General features: G+C 44.7%; 1 protein-coding gene across 3 annotated transcripts in view; it reads left to right on the forward strand.

The window, feature by feature from the left end:
- CLCN5 (chloride voltage-gated channel 5) overlaps window positions 1–16,349 on the forward strand; it is a 169,508-nt gene extending 153,159 nt beyond the window's left edge. For all 3 annotated transcript variants that reach the window (XM_026513433.4, XM_057311524.1, XM_057311523.1), the window contains 7 exons: window positions 208–414; window positions 3,186–3,266; window positions 3,508–4,050; window positions 5,917–6,103; window positions 7,321–7,719; window positions 7,879–8,095; window positions 9,358–16,349. In XM_026513433.4, coding sequence (XP_026369218.1) covers window positions 208–414; window positions 3,186–3,266; window positions 3,508–4,050; window positions 5,917–6,103; window positions 7,321–7,719; window positions 7,879–8,095; window positions 9,358–9,448 — 1,725 coding nt within the window. In that variant the 3' untranslated portion in view covers window positions 9,449–16,349. The remainder of the gene's footprint in view (window positions 1–207; window positions 415–3,185; window positions 3,267–3,507; window positions 4,051–5,916; window positions 6,104–7,320; window positions 7,720–7,878; window positions 8,096–9,357) is intronic.
- The last annotated feature ends 3,792 nt before the right edge of the window (window positions 16,350–20,141 follow it).

The following is a 20,141-nucleotide window of genomic DNA, read 5'->3' on the forward strand; positions in this document are numbered from 1 at the left end:
CCAAAAAAAAAGGTACTTGAAAGCTTAAAGAACAGTTCTTGCTTTCTTGGGCTCCTGGGCTCCCTACCAAATTGGGGTCATGTAGGTCAAACATTTATATGTCACTTGTTCGAAAGGTGCAGTTTCCATAATGAGGTCCAGATTATTGCTTCCCAGCCTTGTTTACTTGCTTAGTCTATATTCAATCTCTCTGTGTTTGACCTGCAGATAAAAACTATCTTGAGCGGTTTTATTATTAGGGGCTATTTGGGTAAGTGGACCCTGATTATCAAAACCATCACGTTGGTGCTGGCCGTGTCATCTGGCTTGAGCCTGGGCAAAGAGGGCCCCCTAGTGCACGTGGCTTGCTGCTGTGGGAACATCCTGTGCCATTGTTTCAACAAATATAGGAAGAATGAAGCCAAGCGCAGAGAGGTAATAACAGTAATAACTAATTAGTAATAACTAATGTCAGTACAAATACCCTTTGACCCAGCGGTTCCACTTCTAGGAATTTATCCTACAGACATCCCCAGTGCGTGTGGGAACCAAGGTATTTGTGTGGGGCTGGTTGGTGCAGCATTTGTCAATATCGTGGTAAAACGAAACGATCTCGCAACATCCATCAGCAGGGGGCCGATCGAATAAACAATATTTCGGCTGTAGTGTAGAATACTAGGCAGTCGTTAAAAAGGATAGCCTTACGTGTTTTGACGTGGAATGATGGCTACAAAATATCATTACGTTTCAAAAGCCAATTTTGGGATCTCGCGTGTATAGAATAATTAATTAATGTGTTTTAAAAAGTATGTATATGCACACCTAGAAAGAAAGTGTCTGGAAAGTGGTTTCACTCCAAACTGTTGAAAGTGTCCACCTGTGGTGAGTGGGAAAGGGAGGTGGTAGTGAGGGAGAAGGAAGGACTTTAACTGTAATAACTTTTATTACATATAATGCTATACAAGTTATGTGCTGTTTTATTACAAAACAAGTTACAAAAATGAGGGAAGATTTTTAAAAGAAGTCGTTTATTTCTGTGAACGAATATAAGCTCCTCATGTGTTTCATATAGCAGCTTTTCCATCTTTTATTTCCACCTGACGCCACGCTGCATGAGTTTCTCTGTGTGCAGGACCTCTCCCTGCCTTCTGCCTCAACCCCGCTAAATGAGTCCTGTCACAGCATCCCTGTAGCTGTTCTCATGTTCATGCAGTTCTTAATGTGTGTCATTTTGTGGAGGAAGAACAGTTTTTAGAAGTGTTCTAAGTCATTGGTTACTTTCATCCTGCTATAATTAAGGATTTAAGAAAATAACGGTTCTTGCTCTGTTTTCCTTGAATTACACAGAAATCACATATGAAATGGGTCAAGGCCAAGCTCATTTCATTAGAACGGATTTTTCACAAAATTGGAACCTCGTGATTTATTTGGAAAACAAAACAAAACAAACCATAAGGCCCAGAAGGAAACTTAAAGATGTTGAAATTTCAAAAATGGAATACATTCTGATAGTTCAGGGGGGAAAGTTCTGGCAGGAGAGGAAGGCTAGCAGGAAAGGGAGAGGGAAATCTGAGTCGATTGTTTAGCTACCCGTCAAATGGTAGTGGGGCCTCAAGGCAGTGTGAAACCGGTGAGGTTGTTAGATGGGAATAATGTACAACAGAAGCTTAAGAGACGAAAAAGCCATTTGAGCTGACAAGAGTAGAGTGTTGATTCTTGCTGGTTTTTTGTGGGTAGGGGTGACTTTGAAACGATAGATCACTGGTTACTTTCATTCCATAAAATGGGCATTTTTGTTCAAACAGTTCCTTATAAAATGAGAGGGGAGTTCGGGCTGTTTCTCTGTATAGATGTCATGTATTTCTCTAACTAGACTCGTGAATATTTGCATCTTGAGTTCACTTCCCATTGTTTATTTAGACTTTCCAGTTATTTTTTCCTGTTCTTCTCACCATCGGCAGCAACACTTTTGTGTCCCAGGGCCTTGTCAGAGTGGGCAGATGGTTGAGATTACAGATTTGAGAAGGAAGGGCATAGACAGAGTCCACTCTGTCAACAAACAAACAAACAAACAAACTAGCCGTCACAATTCTTTCTTTTTCCTCATAATTCATCCTAAAGAGTCACTGAAATCCTCTTGTTTGACTGTCCTCATCTTTCTCAGATGAAAGCCAGTATATAGGCATGAATTTTGGAGCCCTCCCAGGCTAGCCCCAGAGACCTCACCCCTTCCTCCCCTTCATTTTCCTGGGCCTTCCTGTGCTCCCAGGGAAACCTGCCTATTTATTTTACCACGAACCATTTTATCTTCAGAAACTCTTAATTTTCATTAAACTTTCTTTTAAAAATTTCCTTACTACCGCAAATCACTTACCACTCCACAGCAACCAGAATCCACTGATAGGACTCTATCATTCTGTGAATTCTGGTGTGTGGGTCGTGCATATTTTCCATGCGTGTGAGTGTGTCTAGGTAGAGCTAAGTATCACTCGCTCTCTTTCTCTACCTCCTTGTCCTTTTTTATTTCCCTCTGACAGCTTCTTCCCCTTCCTCTTCCTTTCCCATCTAGCCCTTTTCCTTGCCTCACCAAAACACACTTAGGTCTTCTCTTCCCTTCAAAATCTATCCCCTTCTCGTTGCTTCTCATTTGCTCCCTATTTCTGTTTCCATGGATCACTAGGCACGGAGTGGGGCACAGAGTACAGGAAATCCTAAGTACCTATCGTATGAATGTTTGCAGCTCCTGAATAGCTGTGAGCCAATTGTTACTTCGGTTTTGTATCATTACAGCCTTCTCTAAAATCTCATTTAAAAAGCATTCCTTAATAAAGGAAGCGCTATGTAAATATATCACTGAAAATACCTCCTTTAGGTGGTTAATAGGTGTCCAGACTCAAATTCAGTTAATGGATTGAGAGTACTGGGGATGAAGGGAAGGATACGGAATAAAGTACATGTCTGGATTAATTACAGAGGAAAGACCCTCAGCCTGTTCAAGCATTTGAACCATGTGTTCGAGATGTAGCCCGCAGTGTTTGCTCTCAAAATAAGTAAATACGAATTGAACCTCATTTTTGATTAACTGGATATGGAGGACATAAAGTTTTTTTTTTAAATGTTTAGTAAACACTAACATTCCTTTTGAAAAATGTGATAGACGGGAGAAAGGTGTTGTTCCAGCACTAATTTTGAGTTTTGGATCGTAGGTCTTGTCGGCTGCAGCAGCAGCGGGTGTATCTGTAGCCTTTGGGGCACCTATCGGAGGAGTGTTATTCAGCCTAGAAGAGGTAACTACTTTTATCTGTCTATAGAATGTGCGTGTTGCTTTCGCATCAGGAACGCTGGCGGTGTCTCTTGGACGTTGTGGACCTGAAGTGGTCTGCCCAACTCCGTGTTTTACCATTTACCATGTGACCAGAGATCTCGGGGCAGCTCTTTTGTCCTCAGCTCTCATGCCTGAAGCACTGACTGTTCACCTGAAACTTTGCATCCTGATTTACGTTTGCTTTCTCACCTTCTTTCTTCCAGGTCAGCTACTATTTCCCCCTCAAAACGTTGTGGCGCTCGTTCTTTGCTGCCTTGGTGGCAGCATTTACTCTACGTTCCATCAATCCCTTTGGCAACAGCCGCCTGGTTCTGTTTTATGTGGAGTTTCACACCCCCTGGCATCTCTGGGAGCTCGTGCCCTTCATTCTGCTGGGCATATTTGGTGGTCTGTGGGGAGCTTTGTTTATCCGCACCAACATTGCCTGGTGTCGGAAGCGTAAGACCACTCAGCTGGGCAAGTATCCTGTCGTAGAGGTACTTGTTGTGACAGCCATCACTGCCATCCTGGCTTTCCCCAATGAATACACCCGCATGAGCACAAGTGAGCTCATTTCTGAGCTGTTCAATGACTGTGGCCTTCTGGACTCCTCCAAGCTGTGTGACTATGAGAACCGTTTCAACACAAGCAAGGGAGGTGAGCTGCCCGACAGACCAGCTGGTGTGGGAGTCTACAGTGCCATGTGGCAGCTGGCCTTGACGCTCATACTGAAAATTGTCATCACTATATTCACCTTTGGCATGAAGGTGAGGAGATTCTTCTGATACTCGGTGGGTAGATGTGTGGCTGTGGGTTTGGGAGGCAAAGCCAAGACGACATACAATCTTCAAAGCTCATTTGGCACTTCTGGCTTCATGTAGCATTGTCCCCCACCCTCAGAAGCCGTCCCCCCACCACATGTCCTCATAACTTCCTAGACGATTGTACTTCTATCTAACATTATCCAAGCCGAGTTTTAGGCCACATGCAAACCTCAGTGATGAGATTTAAGGAAAAATGTTTTCTCCTTTCCAGTGGAAAACAGATTTTGCCCCTCAAAAGGGGTGGTGAGGTATTTCTGCATGTGCATTTTGTATTAAAACAGTATCTGACCACCACATTTTTGGTCCTTATAGGGTGGCTTTAGAGTTTGCCAATAGAGCAAAATATCAAGTTGAACCAGATGAAGTAGCCGTTATTCAACCATTTTGACCACTCAAATAGCAATGTCATACGGTTCGGTCCTGTGTAGCGCTAAATGTATTCTTTACCGTTGTTATCAATGCCCAAGTATCAGGAACTTCACAGGTGTTTCCAGTTACTATTGCAACTGTCAAAAGCAGATGTCAGGCCAGCATCTTTTATTTTCGGTACCTATTACATTTCCATGTTTCAGAAGAAATCAGAAAGGAACATTTGTTAAGGTATTTTCTTCCTCCTCCCTGGGTTCTTTGTCTGTCTTTCCTTTAGCAGCCAGCTACCAGGTTAGTTCCCTCTGTTCTCTAGGGAAGCGGAGATTCGAACTAGAAGAGAAGATGCCACAGCTCAGTTTAGGCGGTACTGTAGTCTGAATTCATATGCATCCTCCTGGACACCCCGGAAGGTTTTACGGTGCTTCTTGAGTGATTTTTTTTCCCATCGTGGCTTCATTCTTTCACGTAAAGTGAATGTTCAGACCATCAGACCCACCCAGATTCAAATGTATTCCACAATCAAACACAGGCTATTTAAAAATAATCTGCTGTTTTATTTTGTTCATGTCATCATTTCCCTCCCTTAACACAGAACATGGAGAATTCACTGTAAATGTCCTAGGAGTCAGGAAATAGAGCAGGAGACGGATGAGAGTGTCTCTTGGTGGTGGTGTTGGTGGGGTTTTTTTGTTTTTGTTTGTTTGTTTGTTTGTTTGTTTTGGATAGTTACGCAGCCACACTTACCTCATTTTAAAAAATGTAATCATTTTGTCTTTCTTCATTCTATTACAAAATAAAATATAACCTCGTATACAATCGTCTTAATGTGAGCAATGGGTTAAGATTCAATACACGAGAGTGGTTAGGAGTGTTGCGCTTCATCCCCAGCACCGGTATTTACTCTATCTTGACCTTGGGTGAGTTACTTCACCTCCCTGAACCTTGAGTTCTTTGTGATTGGGTAATCGTAACTCCTGTCTCCCGGGGGTGGTTGTCAAGAACGGGGTTGGGGGGGGAATCCCATCGGTTGAGTATCCAGCGTAGAACGTGGTAGATAGTCCATAGAGGGTAATCGTTGTTGCTGAGAATTCAGAATGGGGGACAATGTCTGCATATGTGAGAAACTCTATCTATTTTCCTTTTTCTTTGGGAAAGGCTTAATTTCTGCCTCCAGTTCTGTGTTGGTCTGGAGAGTTCAGGCTCTTGCCTGATGGACCCCGGATCAGGGTAAGCGTCTTTGCAGTCGTACTTGCCTGCACATTCCAGAGAACCTCTAGCCCCTGTAGCGTCACACAAGTCTTTACAGCCACTTGCTAGTGTAGTGCATAGTTAAATTTTCATTGGCCTCTTCGCTTCGCAGAGGGTCAGTCCTCCAGCCCTTACCACATGCCAGGTGAGCGCACCATTCCTCCCTGACCGCCTGTTGCTTTCTCTCTGCAGATCCCTTCTGGCCTGTTTATCCCCAGCATGGCTGTTGGTGCTATAGCAGGTCGACTTTTAGGAGTGGGGATGGAGCAGCTGGCTTACTACCACCATGACTGGGCCATCTTCAATAGCTGGTGTAGTCAGGGAGCGGATTGCATCACCCCTGGCCTTTATGCGATGGTTGGGGCTGCAGCCTGCCTAGGTGAGTAGTGTCTGCGTTGATTTTGAAGAAGTTGCCACCCAGGTGACATAATAAAGAAGTGTGATATGAAACATAGTTGACTGCAGATTTATTTTTTTTTAATGACCATCTATTTCCTGTTGGGTTTGCCATTTTTCAAGTGCTTTAAGAAAGCATTCTTTATCATATAGCTACATTCCTCCCTTTGGGGAGCAATTTTACTCTCACATTTCATCATACTAAGGAAATGATCAGAAACTTGGAGAAGGATATCTGCCCAAGAATGTTCATCACAGGATTATTTATGATAGTAAGAAATTGGAATCAACTTAAATATGTATAGGAAAGGACTGGTTAAGTGGATTATGGTCCAAATAACCATGTAATATTATACTGTGTAGCTATTAAATTTGATGCTAATGTTTAACATCTTTAAATATAATGTTAAATAAATTTGTGATAATACACAAGATGTTCCTGACATAAAGTGGGGGGAGGGGACCGCAGTGGGTAATTAAACGTGTAATATGAGCTCATCTACGTGAAAGCATATATTTTTACATAGTGAAAAACTTGAAAAAGTCATTCAAAATTTTTACTCTGCTTATTTCTAGGCAGTGAGCTTATGGATAATGACTTTCTTTTATAGACTTTATTTTTTAAATTTTATTTATTATTTATTGAGAGAGAGAGAGAAAGCACACAGCCAGGGGGAGGAGGCAGAGGAAGAGAGAGAAGCAGGCTCCCCACCGAGCAGGGAGCCCGACGTGGGGCTCAATCCCAGGACCCTGGGATCATGACCTGAACCGAAGGCAGACGCTTCACTGACTGAGTCACCTAGGCGCCCCATCTTTTATAGACTTTAAAGAAATGTTTTCTGACTTTTCCACAGTGGCCTGTATGTTCCGGAGAACCTCTCGCCTCGGTAGTGTTACACAAATTGTGGGTATCTTCTGCAATGACTTTTATAATTAGGGGGGAGAAAGCAACACACAAATAAGAAACAAAAGGAGAAAAATGCAGAAGGCCTCTTACGCTTTGGTAGATGTTATTTTGAGAAATGTGACTCGTGTCCATTATACACTTGCTTTAATCAGTTGCAGTTACAGGGGATCTCCTTTTAGCAGTGTTTCTGGTAAGTAAGCTTTTCCTGGTTGGGAAGGGTCTGTCCTAGGCCCTTCACTGAAATGAATCTGAGCTTTTCCTGTTTTCAGTAGCCTATATCCATTTCTTTGCAGGTGGGGTGACTCGGATGACTGTTTCTCTTGTTGTCATAATGTTTGAACTAACTGGTGGCTTGGAATACATTGTGCCTCTGATGGCTGCAGCCATGACAAGCAAGTGGGTGGCAGATGCTCTTGGGCGAGAGGGCATCTATGATGCTCACATTCGGCTCAACGGTTACCCCTTTCTTGAAGCCAAAGAAGAGTTTGCTCATAAGACCCTGGCAATGGATGTGATGAAACCCAGGAGAAATGATCCTTTATTGACTGTCCTTACTCAGGACAGTATGACCGTGGAAGATGTAGAGACTATCATCAGTGAAACCACTTACAGTGGCTTCCCAGTGGTGGTGTCCCGGGAGTCTCAAAGACTTGTGGGTTTTGTCCTCCGAAGAGATCTCATTATTTCAATTGGTAAGGATTTCAGAAAGAGGGTAACAGCATCCACTGTGGAAATAAATAAATATGTGTGAAAGGGGGGGGAGACAGAGGGAGGATGGGACGAATTAGGGGCCATCAGGATAGAAGGAGCACTCCCATTTTCAACTTCCTTTTTTTCTACTTCTCAAATAGAAAATGCTCGAAAAAAACAGGATGGGGTTGTGAGCACTTCCATCATTTATTTCACTGAGCATTCTCCTCCCATGCCACCGTACACCCCGCCCACCCTCAAGCTCCGGAACATCCTGGATCTCAGCCCCTTCACTGTGACTGACCTCACACCCATGGAGATTGTAGTGGACATCTTCCGCAAGCTGGGCCTGCGCCAGTGCCTGGTTACGCACAATGGGTGAGAGCTCTTTGGTGGAGGCACGTTGGATTGTGGGAGGAAAGAGAACAGAGAGAGATAAAGAGAGAAGAACCCAATTCATTTGAATGTTAGTAGCACTTACAGGCCCTCCTGAAGCCCCGAGACGAAGATGGATGTGTTTCTTTTATCGTCATAATTAACGGAAAAGGGGCTTGGGGGAAAAAGTGTGTTCGAGAGATGGGAACTGCTGGCTGTGCGTTATAAATAATGCAGTTCCTCCCCCGCAGAGGAAACGGCTGTGTCCTTTTGAACAGACAGCACTGAAGTTATGATGGTACTAGGTAGTAGATATATATATAGTATTTGGTCCTTATAGTACCTTTGTTATTATTATTTGAGGATGAGAAAAGCAAGTTTCGGTGAGGTTTGAAGATCTACACAGGGGCCCCCAGTTACTATATAGTAGAGGTAGGCTTTAAACACAAGTCTTCTGACTCTCAAGGCCAAGGCTCTTTCTGGGACATTTCTTTCTTTCTTTATTTTTTTTAATTAAAAAAATTTTTTTTCTGTTTTTTTTTCTTTCCCTGGGCCATTTCTTATGCAGTAAAGGAAGCCCTGCTGTTTTTATTGAAAAAGAAGGGAGGCGGAGGAGGAGGGTGGACTTTTTTTTCTAAGCATGCTATGTTAATCCAGCAATTATATAAGAATTTCACTCTCTATGATTTCTAAATGTTGTAACAGATGCCTTGCAGGATTTAAATCAGCAAGGGGACTCTCCCTAACTTGCCGAACCCCCTATTTCGTGCAAGAAAGTACTCTACTAGATGCCAAGGAGACACAAAAGGAATAATGCCCTTCCCCCCCCAAGGAGTGCGCAGTGTCATAGGGAGTCTGAGAACACATGAGCCCGTATCACATAACAGACAGGACAAGGGCACAGGTCAGGCAGTTGCTGCCAGGAAGACGCAGTCATTGCCGGCCTGCAGGACCAGGGGAGGCGTTCTGGAAGAGGAGCATTTGAACTGGGCAGCAAACAAGAAGATTCAGATACGTAAGGAATATTTAAGCCACAAGAAGTAGCAGGATGCAAGACCTGAAGTAGAAACGCTGGCAGCCTGTCTAGGGACCCACGCGCGGTCCCGTTTGCCTGGCGCACGTAACCTAGTCGCGTTAGCGCCTCGTGCTGTGAGCGCAGACAGTGGCGAAGACAGAGTTGCAAAGGACTGGGGCGAAAAAGCGTCACCTCTGAGAATGTTAACCACAGGTTCATTTTTGTTTTGTTGTCTCGTTTGGTCTTTCAGGCGGTTGCTCGGAATCATTACCAAAAAGGACGTGTTAAAGCATATAGCACAGATGGCGAACCAAGATCCTGACTCCATTCTCTTCAACTAGAATCACAGGCTTGTGCTGGATATAAAACAGGAAGGACATTGCAGACCATGGATGTATTTTGTTAACTGGGTACCCAAAACACATTTCCCATATTTGGATGGTGAAGTTATATTAGTGTGTTGTCTCTTTCCTATAAGTTAACCAGTTGCACTACATAATCTCTGGAATTTAATCTCTTTAGGAGAAAATACAGTTAGGCTTCTGTGATATTGCATTAGGAGGATTTCGTGAAAGAGTTGAGATTGCTCTGGTTTGATTCTTTTTAATTTTTTAAAATATTTAAAACATAATTGTTAGCCAATATGCAATCACTGAAAACTATGCAAGAAAAATTCCAACCGTCCTGACCTACAGCCTGCAGGAAACTCATGAAAAAGTCACTTTTTTTGGACTCTAACTGTCATTGGTGGAAGATGAAGTGTAAACTAAGGGGCTTTGCTTTTCCAACCACAGAAAGGAAAGCCAGAAGGAAAATAGTAATGGTGTTTTCCAGACTGTGAAAATTCAGTTCAAATGTTATCTTGTTCCTGTTACAATATTTAGCATTATTAGTTTGTGTGTGTGTACGTGTATGTTAATTTTAATATCTGATGATAAGACAATGCTGCTTTGGTTAACCTTCTCTAAACGAACTTAGGGAGGTTGACTTTTATAGCTTGCTTGTTCCTGGTACTCTTTCGAAGTGCACAAAGATAAGTTATGGAACTTTCTCCTTGTCTGCAAAAAGGGTAATTTTCCAGATGGTGTTTGTTAGCGAGTAGACAAGGACTTCGCCACGAATTTGTTAGTAGCAAGGAATGATTTCTCCAGCTTCCTTGGAATGAATGATTAGTAAAGTTCTAAGCAAAGTCAATGACTAGGAATTTCACATTTTTTTTGTGAGGTCCCAACTAGTTCTCTTACCCAGATGCTGCCTCCATGAGTGATGGTGCTTTAGGCTTCTGGAAAATGTAAGAATAGTAAAGGGAACCAAGTCTAGACTGCGTACTGATAAACCAGGCAAGATCCCGAGCTGAATCTGCATTCTCATGCACTCCTTCGTAAAGACCACCAGTACTAAAATAACTGGGCACTCATGCCTCCTCCCAGTGTTAAGTACATATAACAGGCCAGTGTTGTCCCTGTGAACATGAATTTAGGCTTGGGGTACTTTCAGATCTATTCGAGGCACTGGAATTAGGATAGGCAGCTGCGACTCCCTTGAGGCTCGTTAGAATTCTAAATAAAATGCAGAACCATCCTAATACCCAGGGGTGTGGACAAGGCCTGGTGACACCAAAGGTGCTTGTTTATCCAATTGCAAAGGTGCCTGTCTCAATTTTCTACCACCTTTCCTGCAATAGAAACCATCACACTGCAGGGACACCTGGTGGAATCACAGAGCCACCACCATCATTCCGACCGACGCCCGGTTGCATTTTCTGTTGTTTTCCCCAAGTGCAGCTGCTCCCCCCCACCCCGCGCCCTGTGTTCCCCTCCATTCTTTTCTCCTCCCACTCCTCAGTCCCGAGTCCTCTGTTTGGGATTGAGCGAGTCCTCTCTTTGGGATTGAGCGTGATGCCTGGTTAATCATTCCTCTCTCAAGAAATAACTCCCAGGGCTAGTTAAATTGTAAACCGGGGCTCAGCAGCCTGGCATGTGGACCCGAGGTAATGCACAGCCATTTGCTCTGCTCCCTAGGCCAGCTGCTGCTTCCACGCCTCCGTCCCTCTCTGCGTCCCTCTCTGCGCGGTGCCGGCAGCCGGGAGACTTAACTGCCAGGGCTGTGAGTGCGGCCTTTCCTGTTCTACAGGTCTGTCCCCCGCACTTTGCGCCATCCTTCCAGCCTGGAACCAGCAGTCACTCGGCGTATCCTCCCCCGCCCTCCGCCTCCCCTCCCGGAACACCTCAGGGTTCCTCATTTTAGAAGTTGCTGAGCCCTGAATCTAGGACTTTTTTTTTTTTACCCCTAATTCTTATCTTTCCAAAATCTGAAATTCTTTTATTGCCCAGACCTGGGTAGCCAATGCTTGTATTGATGTTTATCTTTCAAATATCAAGGCACTCGCCAGAGTTTCTTTTCTTTCTTTCTTTCTTTTTTTTTTTTTTTAAAGTACATCATGCTAACATTTTAGTGAAAGAGAAAAAAACCTCTCTAGGTTATTTTCTATGATAGTCATGACTCAGTCACTTTATGTGTTTTGTCCCTTCCATGCCACTGATTTCCTCACATGAGATGAGGCCGTGGGCCGGACCGCCCCTGTGTGTTGTGCAGAAGTCATTCTTATCTGTCTATTTCTGGTTCACTACCTATCTTTCCTTATTAGCCGTCCAGCTAAACTTTGCAAAACAGGAAGCGTTAGTATTTCTGGTATTTGATGACGAAGGTTTGTTCGCATTTCATAGCGCGGCAGCGATATGGGGGGCATCTAAGTTTGCCTTTGTGTTTCTTCTGTGCTCTGTTTTTGATTTCAGACAGATGAGCCAGTGTTAAGGTGCTACTTCAGAGAATTAATTCGAGAAATCAGATAACACTGTGCCAAGGTATACTTTCTAGATGCTAAGCACCGATTGGCCCTCCAGAGAATAATATCCTTTTGATACCTCACTCCTGATAAATCTCATTCATTAACCTCAGCTTCTCAGGAATCCTCGTAACACATAGGCTAGAAGTAGCTGTAGTGTATGGTATTCATTATATGTCCAGTCCTATGGTCTGGCTCAAAGATTGGCTAACTGTGGCTAGAGCTCTCTGCTGGACTGCTAATACTCAAGGGGTTCTTGTCTTCAGGCAAAGGAAAATGTTCTTTCTGCCATTGCAGATTCAGCAGTTGGACAGACTTAACCAACAAAGCCTGTCGGTAGCCTCAAGTGGCCACACACCTCAGTGGCAAAAGACTTAGATGATCTGCGATTTAAAAATTAGTTTTGAGTTGAGACAAGTCTGGGCGTTAAGAAAAGAAAATTGCCCGACACAAGGGAAGGATCTACAAAAGAATGGCAATAAGTGCTTCAAGAGAGTTAGGCTTTTCCGAGGAAAAAGATCTGGGAGACATCCAGTCATGAAAAGAGTGGGAGTCCGTGGGTTTGTAGAAGTCTAGCTGCTGTACTTTGTGTAGTCAGATCCTCAACGTAAAGCATTAAAGAGGCTGCAACAGTTAATGTGCGGTTAGACCACTGGAGGGAGGAAGCAAGGGACTGGCAATGCAAACTAATGTCCACTTTCAAGGTCATTTCTATTCAGACGCGCTCCTCTTTTCTGGCCCCGGCTTCCTTCTGGCTCAGGCCAGCTGTGGAACAGAGGCGGTGCAGTCCACAGAATTGATATCCTCTGGTGGCTAATCGACGCGGACGACACTTTGGGTTTGCCAGCTGGCAGAGCAAACGCTTAATTTGCTGATTCAGTCGTTTCGGCATCAGAGGCTGTGTCTGAACCCCTTACGGGAAGAGCAGAGCACAGTATAAATTTCTCTAGCAAGTTTCCATTTCCGCTGGAACATGAGAAACATAAAGTAATGGGGATTTAGTGTGGTCTAGGGCTGTGAAGTAATTCTTAACCATGATCTTTTTTTTTAAAGGTGGGGAGGGGCAGAGGCAGAGGGGGAGAGAGAGAATCTTAAGCAGGGTCCATGCCTAGCTCGGGGCTTGATTTCACCAACCCTCACAACCCCGAGATCCTGACCTGAGCCGAAATCAGGAGTCGGACGCTTAACTGACGGAGCCACCCAGGCGCCCCTTAACCATGATGATATGAACTCGTTCAGGTGTGGGGGCAGCGAATATGTTTTTAAAAACTTGTCATGCAATGGAGTCCATCATGCAAAGTAATCAAGCGTGCTTTACGTTTTAAGTATTTGAATCACCTGTCCTGGTTGGGTCTCAATCTTGGTTTGTTTTGTGAGGTGATGAGTAGGAAGGTGAACCTGTTACCCTGACAGTATCTTTTGTTTTTGTTTTTTTGAATACATCACAAAGAGTGCCATTTTTGAAGTCGAGTTTTTAGTGATGACAGTGAAGACAATATTGAGAATCGGAAACAGCCAGTGTGTTTTATATTGCCAAAGCGCTGACTGAGGACTGGCCACATTGCCACCGATCAGTTCAGAGAAAGCAGGGGAACATTTTTCAGGGTGGTGCACAGAGTATTGAGCTCTTGAAAACCCTGAGAAAAACTAGAAATTTAGAAAGTAAATGGGAAGTAGGGTATTCAGTTCTTAAAAAAAAAAAAAAAGATGTCTAAATATGTGGTCTGAACTTAAGTGTCCTAAAACCTTGATTTTTTTTTTTTTAACCACCTCTGGGTTTGCCTAGACTCCCCCTGGAGAGAGAATTGGAAGATGCGGCAGTGGAAAAGCCCTAGTAAGAAAGTGTATGAGTTCTTGCAAGATGGTGGGAGGAAGGCCAGCCTATGCCCCCAAGCCATACAACCTGGCATTTCTAAACTGTTTGACCATGTGCCTCAGGTAGAGAGCAAGTCAGGTGGTCCTTCAGAGACCAGGTTTTGTGAGCAGAGGAGAGGCTCAAAGCAACATTCGGCTGGAGGCAGTCTGCTAGTCCGGAAAGGACTGACCCGCGACCAGACCGCTCAGGAAGGAGGCCGGCAGCTACTTGCCGTTGCCTAAATGATAAGCTTTAGGTAGATTGTCTTGAATGTTGATAGCAAGATATTTTTTTAAATCTATATTTTAGCCTCCCTAGAATGTACTTATTGTGTATCAAAAAGAAAAAAGGCGAGGGCTTCTTAGATCAGAGCTCAGGGAGCTGTGTAAACTTGCAGGGAAATTTATGTCATGGTCCCGTGGCGACCACTCCGGTTTTGCTCTGCCTCGGTTCCGGTTGTCCGCTCCAAGGAGAGAAGGTCTTGGAATAGTAGGTGTTAGCGACTTCACATTACTTCACAAATGTTTGCTGGCTGTGGTCTCACTTCTGAACATCTGGAGCTGGGCAAAGTTTTGAAGTGATGTAGGGAACATAATTGATTTTTCCACTGTGCGGTCCAATTTTGCCAACTCACCCAAGAGAGAAAGTCTGTGATGGGCAGACTTTGCGTTTCTTGGATGGGACCTATCAGGTCCCCCTGCCCAATCCCACGGTCAGAAATTCCTACTTTCAGTTCCTGCCAAAGGGTCTTCAGCCTCTGTGTGCACTCATTGAATGAATGCTTTGCCTAAAGTTTGGCCTTTTAAAAGGAGAAATGGCATCTGATGGTATAAAAATCCGAGGGTTTAAAAAAAAACGATCTCTGCCTCTCCTCTCTCCTCTTCCTCCCCCCTCTTTTGTTCCTGTCAGGCTTCCCCCCATCCTCCAATTCCAGTTTTTCTCAGTTGTTAACAGGTGTGTTGTTTTGAATGTGGACCTTGGGGAAGGGACGGCAGCATTCTGAGAACAGAGAGTGGAAGGTACTTCTGAGCTGATGGGCCAAACGGGGATGTGCTCCGCCGTCGGGGCAAAGCCAGGGCTATTTGTTGAGGGCACCGAGGGCTTTAGCATCTCAAGGCAGGCATATGCAGTATTCGTTGCTAAACCTTATTATCTGCTAGTCCAAATCTGTTGCAAGTCAGAGGCAGCCTAGGATTTGGTGAGTGAAATGCCGTCTGGCGACATGGGGACAAGGGAGTGGCCTGAGATGGTTTTATCAGGGTGGGGATGTCCAGTCTGGTCTTATTGAGTGTACCTCAAACTACGTGGTCCTTCACGAGTGCTCGTTTTCCCTTCTCCATTTTACTTCAGCCCCTTTCTCCCTCCTTTCTCTCTCTTTGCCCTGCCTTTTCAGTACTCAGCTTTTTAATATTTACATTTTTATTATATATTTGGTCCTTTAGGACTATGTAATGATTAAGAATTAATTTCATTCTAGATTTAAAAAAATGATGTTTAATATTTTGTTCTTTTAAACTGTCTTTTGAAACTATGCTGCTAACCAGGTGCAGGCCAGAAAGGAGTCGGGCCTGCCGGACGCACCCTGGTCATGTCACCTAAGGATGACATTGATGTCATGATGGCGACTCTTCTCTGTTTGACCAAGGCCAGCCTCCTGCTCTTACCTCTGTCCAATTCACTTCTGGCTCGGGGAGAACTACTACCCACTGGGTGAGCCAGTGAGGCCAGGAGGATCAGAAAAGCTGGGTTCCAGCCCGTGGGCCACTATATGAATTCTCCGTAATATGCTCCTTTGTAGGGCAGGCTCCAACCACAGTAGCCAAAGAAAACCTGTCTGACCCGACATTTTAGTTCCTAAGCGTTGGTGAAAGTTCAGCTGAAGCTAATGTCTAGATAGCAGCAAGTAGCTATGGGCACGTACAGAAACTAGCCTCAACCAAAGCTAAGATAGCCGAAGTCTCCCCAGGGAGCTTGGTGCTGAGCTGTTCAGAGCAGTTATTTATTCGAGTGCTGCCACCCCTTAAGTCCTGCTTTCTTCGCTTTGTTCTCGCTTGTAGAGGTGTTGGTCCCCGTTCGTAGGCGCAGCCTGTGCCAAAGCTGTGGCTTACTGCTCGCTTCACTTTGCTCCCTGGTCGTACATAGCAACATAGTCTAAAAAGGAAGACATGGGCTGGGGAGTTAGGAGACCTGGTTTCTATTCCCTATGCTTCTACTAACTAGCCTCGAGATCTTAACCGCTCTGTGCCTCAGTGTTCCCATCTGCAAAATGGGGATAGCGTTAATTGCCCTACCTACCTCACAGGGTTGTTGTGAGGATAAACTGAGACAATGAATGCAAAGTACTTTGACAAGTAAATGCTATGCAAATTGTAAGAAATGGAAATAATCATGTCAAAGGCAATGGAACGGACATTGGCAGAAGGGTTAATGGGATCGTCCAGCCCTTTCTCTGTGTGGCATAAACCCGGGTCGCCATTGCTTTATACATTTTCACCTAGCACCGATTTGTAATCATGCATGTAATAAAGCACAGCCTTATCCAGCCTGGTGTCTGGTGTGTTTTTGAAGCCCCCAAGTTTTGTAGCTGTTGATTTCTGACCACAGAAGCAGGGGATTGAGGGAGGGCGGTATGAAAGGTGCCTGCGAACTCCTACTAGCAGGCTCACTTCGTAAACTGATTCATTAGATGCTTAATTAGTTTTACAAGTACAGACTCAGCAATACCTTTTTATCATAAGGAGACAAATGAGGGGCAGCTTGCGTCTTCTGAGAGGTTCCAGACACCTCATTCATTCTGGCTCCTTAAACCTTCCCGTCTCATACGTTGGTGATAGTTTCCTGATGACATGAGGATTAACTGGGAGCTGTATTTTTCTCTCTTTTTGAGCTTTTAATGATGTCAGATGATGGGCTTCGACAGGCCTCTTGCCTACAGTCACTACTTACAAGGAGGAGGGTGGGTGATTGAAATGTGTCTCCAATGAAAAGGAAGGTTAGTAGTGCCCTCCTTACGGTGTCTTGGGATTAAAGTGTCTTCTGTGAGAAACCCTCTGAGGTGGCCAAGGAGGGGGGCTCTTTGGGGACGTGGTTGAATATGCAAATATTTCCTTTTCACACTTTTGTGGAACACAGAAAACAAAGGAAAGCCAGACTTTCTCTATTTTCCTGTGTTTGACTTCTCTGTCCCCTTTCTGTTAGCCAGACCCTGAAGAAGACAGTTTACCACGTGTCCAACTTTTTGTTTCAGAATTTCTCCAGTGGGTATCCGATCACATCTGCAGTGGTGTTGACTTGCTGCTACCAAGAACTCAAAGGCTTTTGGCCTACTTGGTATCATTTTAGGAAGGACACCTCTACATAAAGAGAACTCCCTTCATAAGCCTCAAATTCCAAAAAGAAATTTGAGTTTCTGATGTTGTTTACCATTTTACTGGACCCCTTCCACACGATCACCATCCCTGCCTCTAATCTAAATACCTTTTTTTTTAAGATTTTATTTATTTATTTGACAGAGAGAGACAGCCAGCGAGAGAGGGAACACAAGCAGGGGGAGTGGGAGAGGAAGAAGCAGGCTCCCAGCGGAAGAGCCCGATGCGGGGCTCGATCCCAGAATGCTGGGATCATGCCCTGAGCTGAAAGCAGACGCTTAACGACTGAGCCACCCAGGTGCCCCTAATCTAAATACCTCTTGAGAAAAAAAAAATACATCTAGGTGTTACTGGCTATCAGCAACTTACTGTGAATTAGAGTGTCGTGTCTGGTCGCTGTAGGGCTCAGATAAAAGTGGCTTTGATGGAGTATGAGGTACAGATCGATCCGTCATCTAGTACAGAATAGGCCCAGAGAAACACCTGGAAGTGACCAGCAGATGTCAGTGCAATCATTAAAATACTGATGTAACTACGGTTTGGTCGAAAGAGAACTGTCTCTGAGGGCAGGTGAGACAAGAAGCATGAATTCATACGACAGCTAGATGGTGGGAGTACAAAATGCAGCCACAAGGTATTTAGCAGACATTCCCTTTTTAATGTATCTAAGAAACTTTATGCGTTTTGTATTATTAAATTAATCACATGGCAGTCCCTACCTTTAAGGAGCTCATCGTCCTGGTGTCTGAAAGTTGTAGCTTCTTTTTCAAAGCAGTGTCCTAGATAAAAAGGAGGGGAGAAGGACTCCAGTTCCTCCCTCACTAGGATGGCCAGATAGTGGATGGTTAGGACACTTCGGACGTGGGACGGTGGTGGTAATAATTACCCAGGGACAGCAGGTATAGACTGGAATTACTGCAGTGTCTTAGTTTGGGCTGCGCTGTAACAGATTATCGTAGACCGGGTGGCTTAGAAATAGCAGTTTATTTCCCACAGTTGTGGAGGCTGGACGTCCAAGATCAGGATGGCGGCAGGGTTGGTCCTGCTGAGAGCCTCTGCTGCGCCACAGACTAGCAACGTCTCATTGTAGCCTCCCATGGTGGAAAGGGAGCTAGACAGTTCTCTGGGGTCCCTTTTCTAAGGGCACTCATCCCGTCCATGAAGGCTTCACTCTCCTGACCTCATCACCTCCTAAAGGCCCCACCGCCAAATACCGTCGTGGTGGGAATTAGGATTTCAATACGTGAATTGCGGAGGCACACACCCATTCAGTTCCCAACACCAGGCAAAGCAAGAAGTGTAGTTATTCTCTTCCTCAGGGATCTCCAGCTCTTGGCCTTCGGACTCCATCTAGCTCCTGGTCTCCGAGGCTGCTTCCCTGGGAGCTCAGACGCTGCCCTTCCCTTGAGCTCCCAAGGCCCCTCTCCTGGCCTCTCTTCCCTCCTTCACAAGAGGCAATCTCATCTTAACTGCTACAGGATGTGAGGTAAGACAGGTGTTTGAACAACCACAAGTGAAACAAACAGTCTTGCTCTCAGAAATAATAAGACTCTGGGCAGAGAGCAACACTGAGAGTAGGAAAAAGACATTTTTGACCTTTGGCTCCCCTTAGGCGTCCTTAAGCAGTGGAGTTGAAGAGTTCCCTGTCTGTACATTACCACTGCTAGTGTCTCTCAGTAGACATTTTAGGATCTTGATTCAGGAGGCTGCAGATAGACTAGAAGACAAGGGAAAAAGCATAGCGTTTGGAGCCAGAGGACCTACACTCGAGGCTTATTGCAAGGGACTTGCTGCCTTTCTCATTCAAACAAAACTTGGGGTCTCTAAGCTTGGCCCCGAAGGAAGAGTCTCCTCTTGAAAAGGGGCTTCTGGATCTCACAGCATGGCTTCAAGGTCCTTAAGATTCTCCTTACCATTGAGGCCCTTTTTCTGGTTATCTCACTGGCCTAGGGGGGCATGGGAGATCACTACTCTTCAAGGATTCTGGCCTGAGTGTACCTCTGTAGCACAGCTGAGATGGAGGTAGAATTTTTCATCTAAAAGCTCGGGGAAAATAAAAGGGAGCCAATGTGACGTTCCACAAGCTCATCGGGCTTATCCTGACTACGCGTCTAGAATCATCTGAAATAGGTCTTAAAATACAGATTCCTGGAGGTTTGGTGCTAAATCTTGGACCGGTATTTGGAAAACCATACAGGAGTATTACAGGCTTCACCCCCGCCCCCGCCCCCTGAAGCCTTATTAGCCTCCTACATGGTGGGCGCCATCTTAGCACTGCCTGGGAGAACCCACTGTCCCTCTTGTTCACTCCTGTGTCCCCAGTACCAGATACAGGGCCTGGCACGGCATGGGACCTCTGGCAATACAGTACTGGGGGGATGGCTGTTTGTGTAAAGTTTGCCTTTTTTAGTTCCTGTGTCCCGCTTGAAGATGTGTCTCTTCCCTCGATGTACATACACCGCCTTCCAGGGACACCACACTTATCCACCCACTTGACCCACAAGCAGTTCATCTATCTTAGTTTTATAAGTCATGACCCAATAATCAGCATCTCATACAACCCTTGGGAAGTGATGGAGGGCATGTTTATTTCAGGCTCTGCTACTCATTTGGCTCATGAGTTGACTTCTCTTAACCTCAGGAACCTCATCTGTAAAATAGGAACGATGAGGAAAACTGCCTCATTGGATTGTTGCAATGAATTGAAACTGGGTATTAAAAACTGGGCTTTACAAGTTGGCTATACAAACATCATTGCTATTCAATTGTCATGAGGGCTAAAAGATAACGTATGAGAACAGTCAATTCATAACCAGTGTTTATTGGGCGCCATTAGGAACTAGGGATTCGATGAAAGGAAAAAACAGGCCCATTCCTAGATGGCAACCCAAAGCACAGTCCATTTAGAATGCCATAAACCAGCGGTCTATGCTAGTGACGGAATATTTTTTTCCAAGTCCAGTATC

Source organism: Ursus arctos, chromosome X (assembly GCF_023065955.2).
Source record: "Ursus arctos isolate Adak ecotype North America chromosome X, UrsArc2.0, whole genome shotgun sequence".
In the NCBI taxonomy this organism is placed as follows: domain Eukaryota; kingdom Metazoa; phylum Chordata; class Mammalia; order Carnivora; family Ursidae; genus Ursus; species Ursus arctos.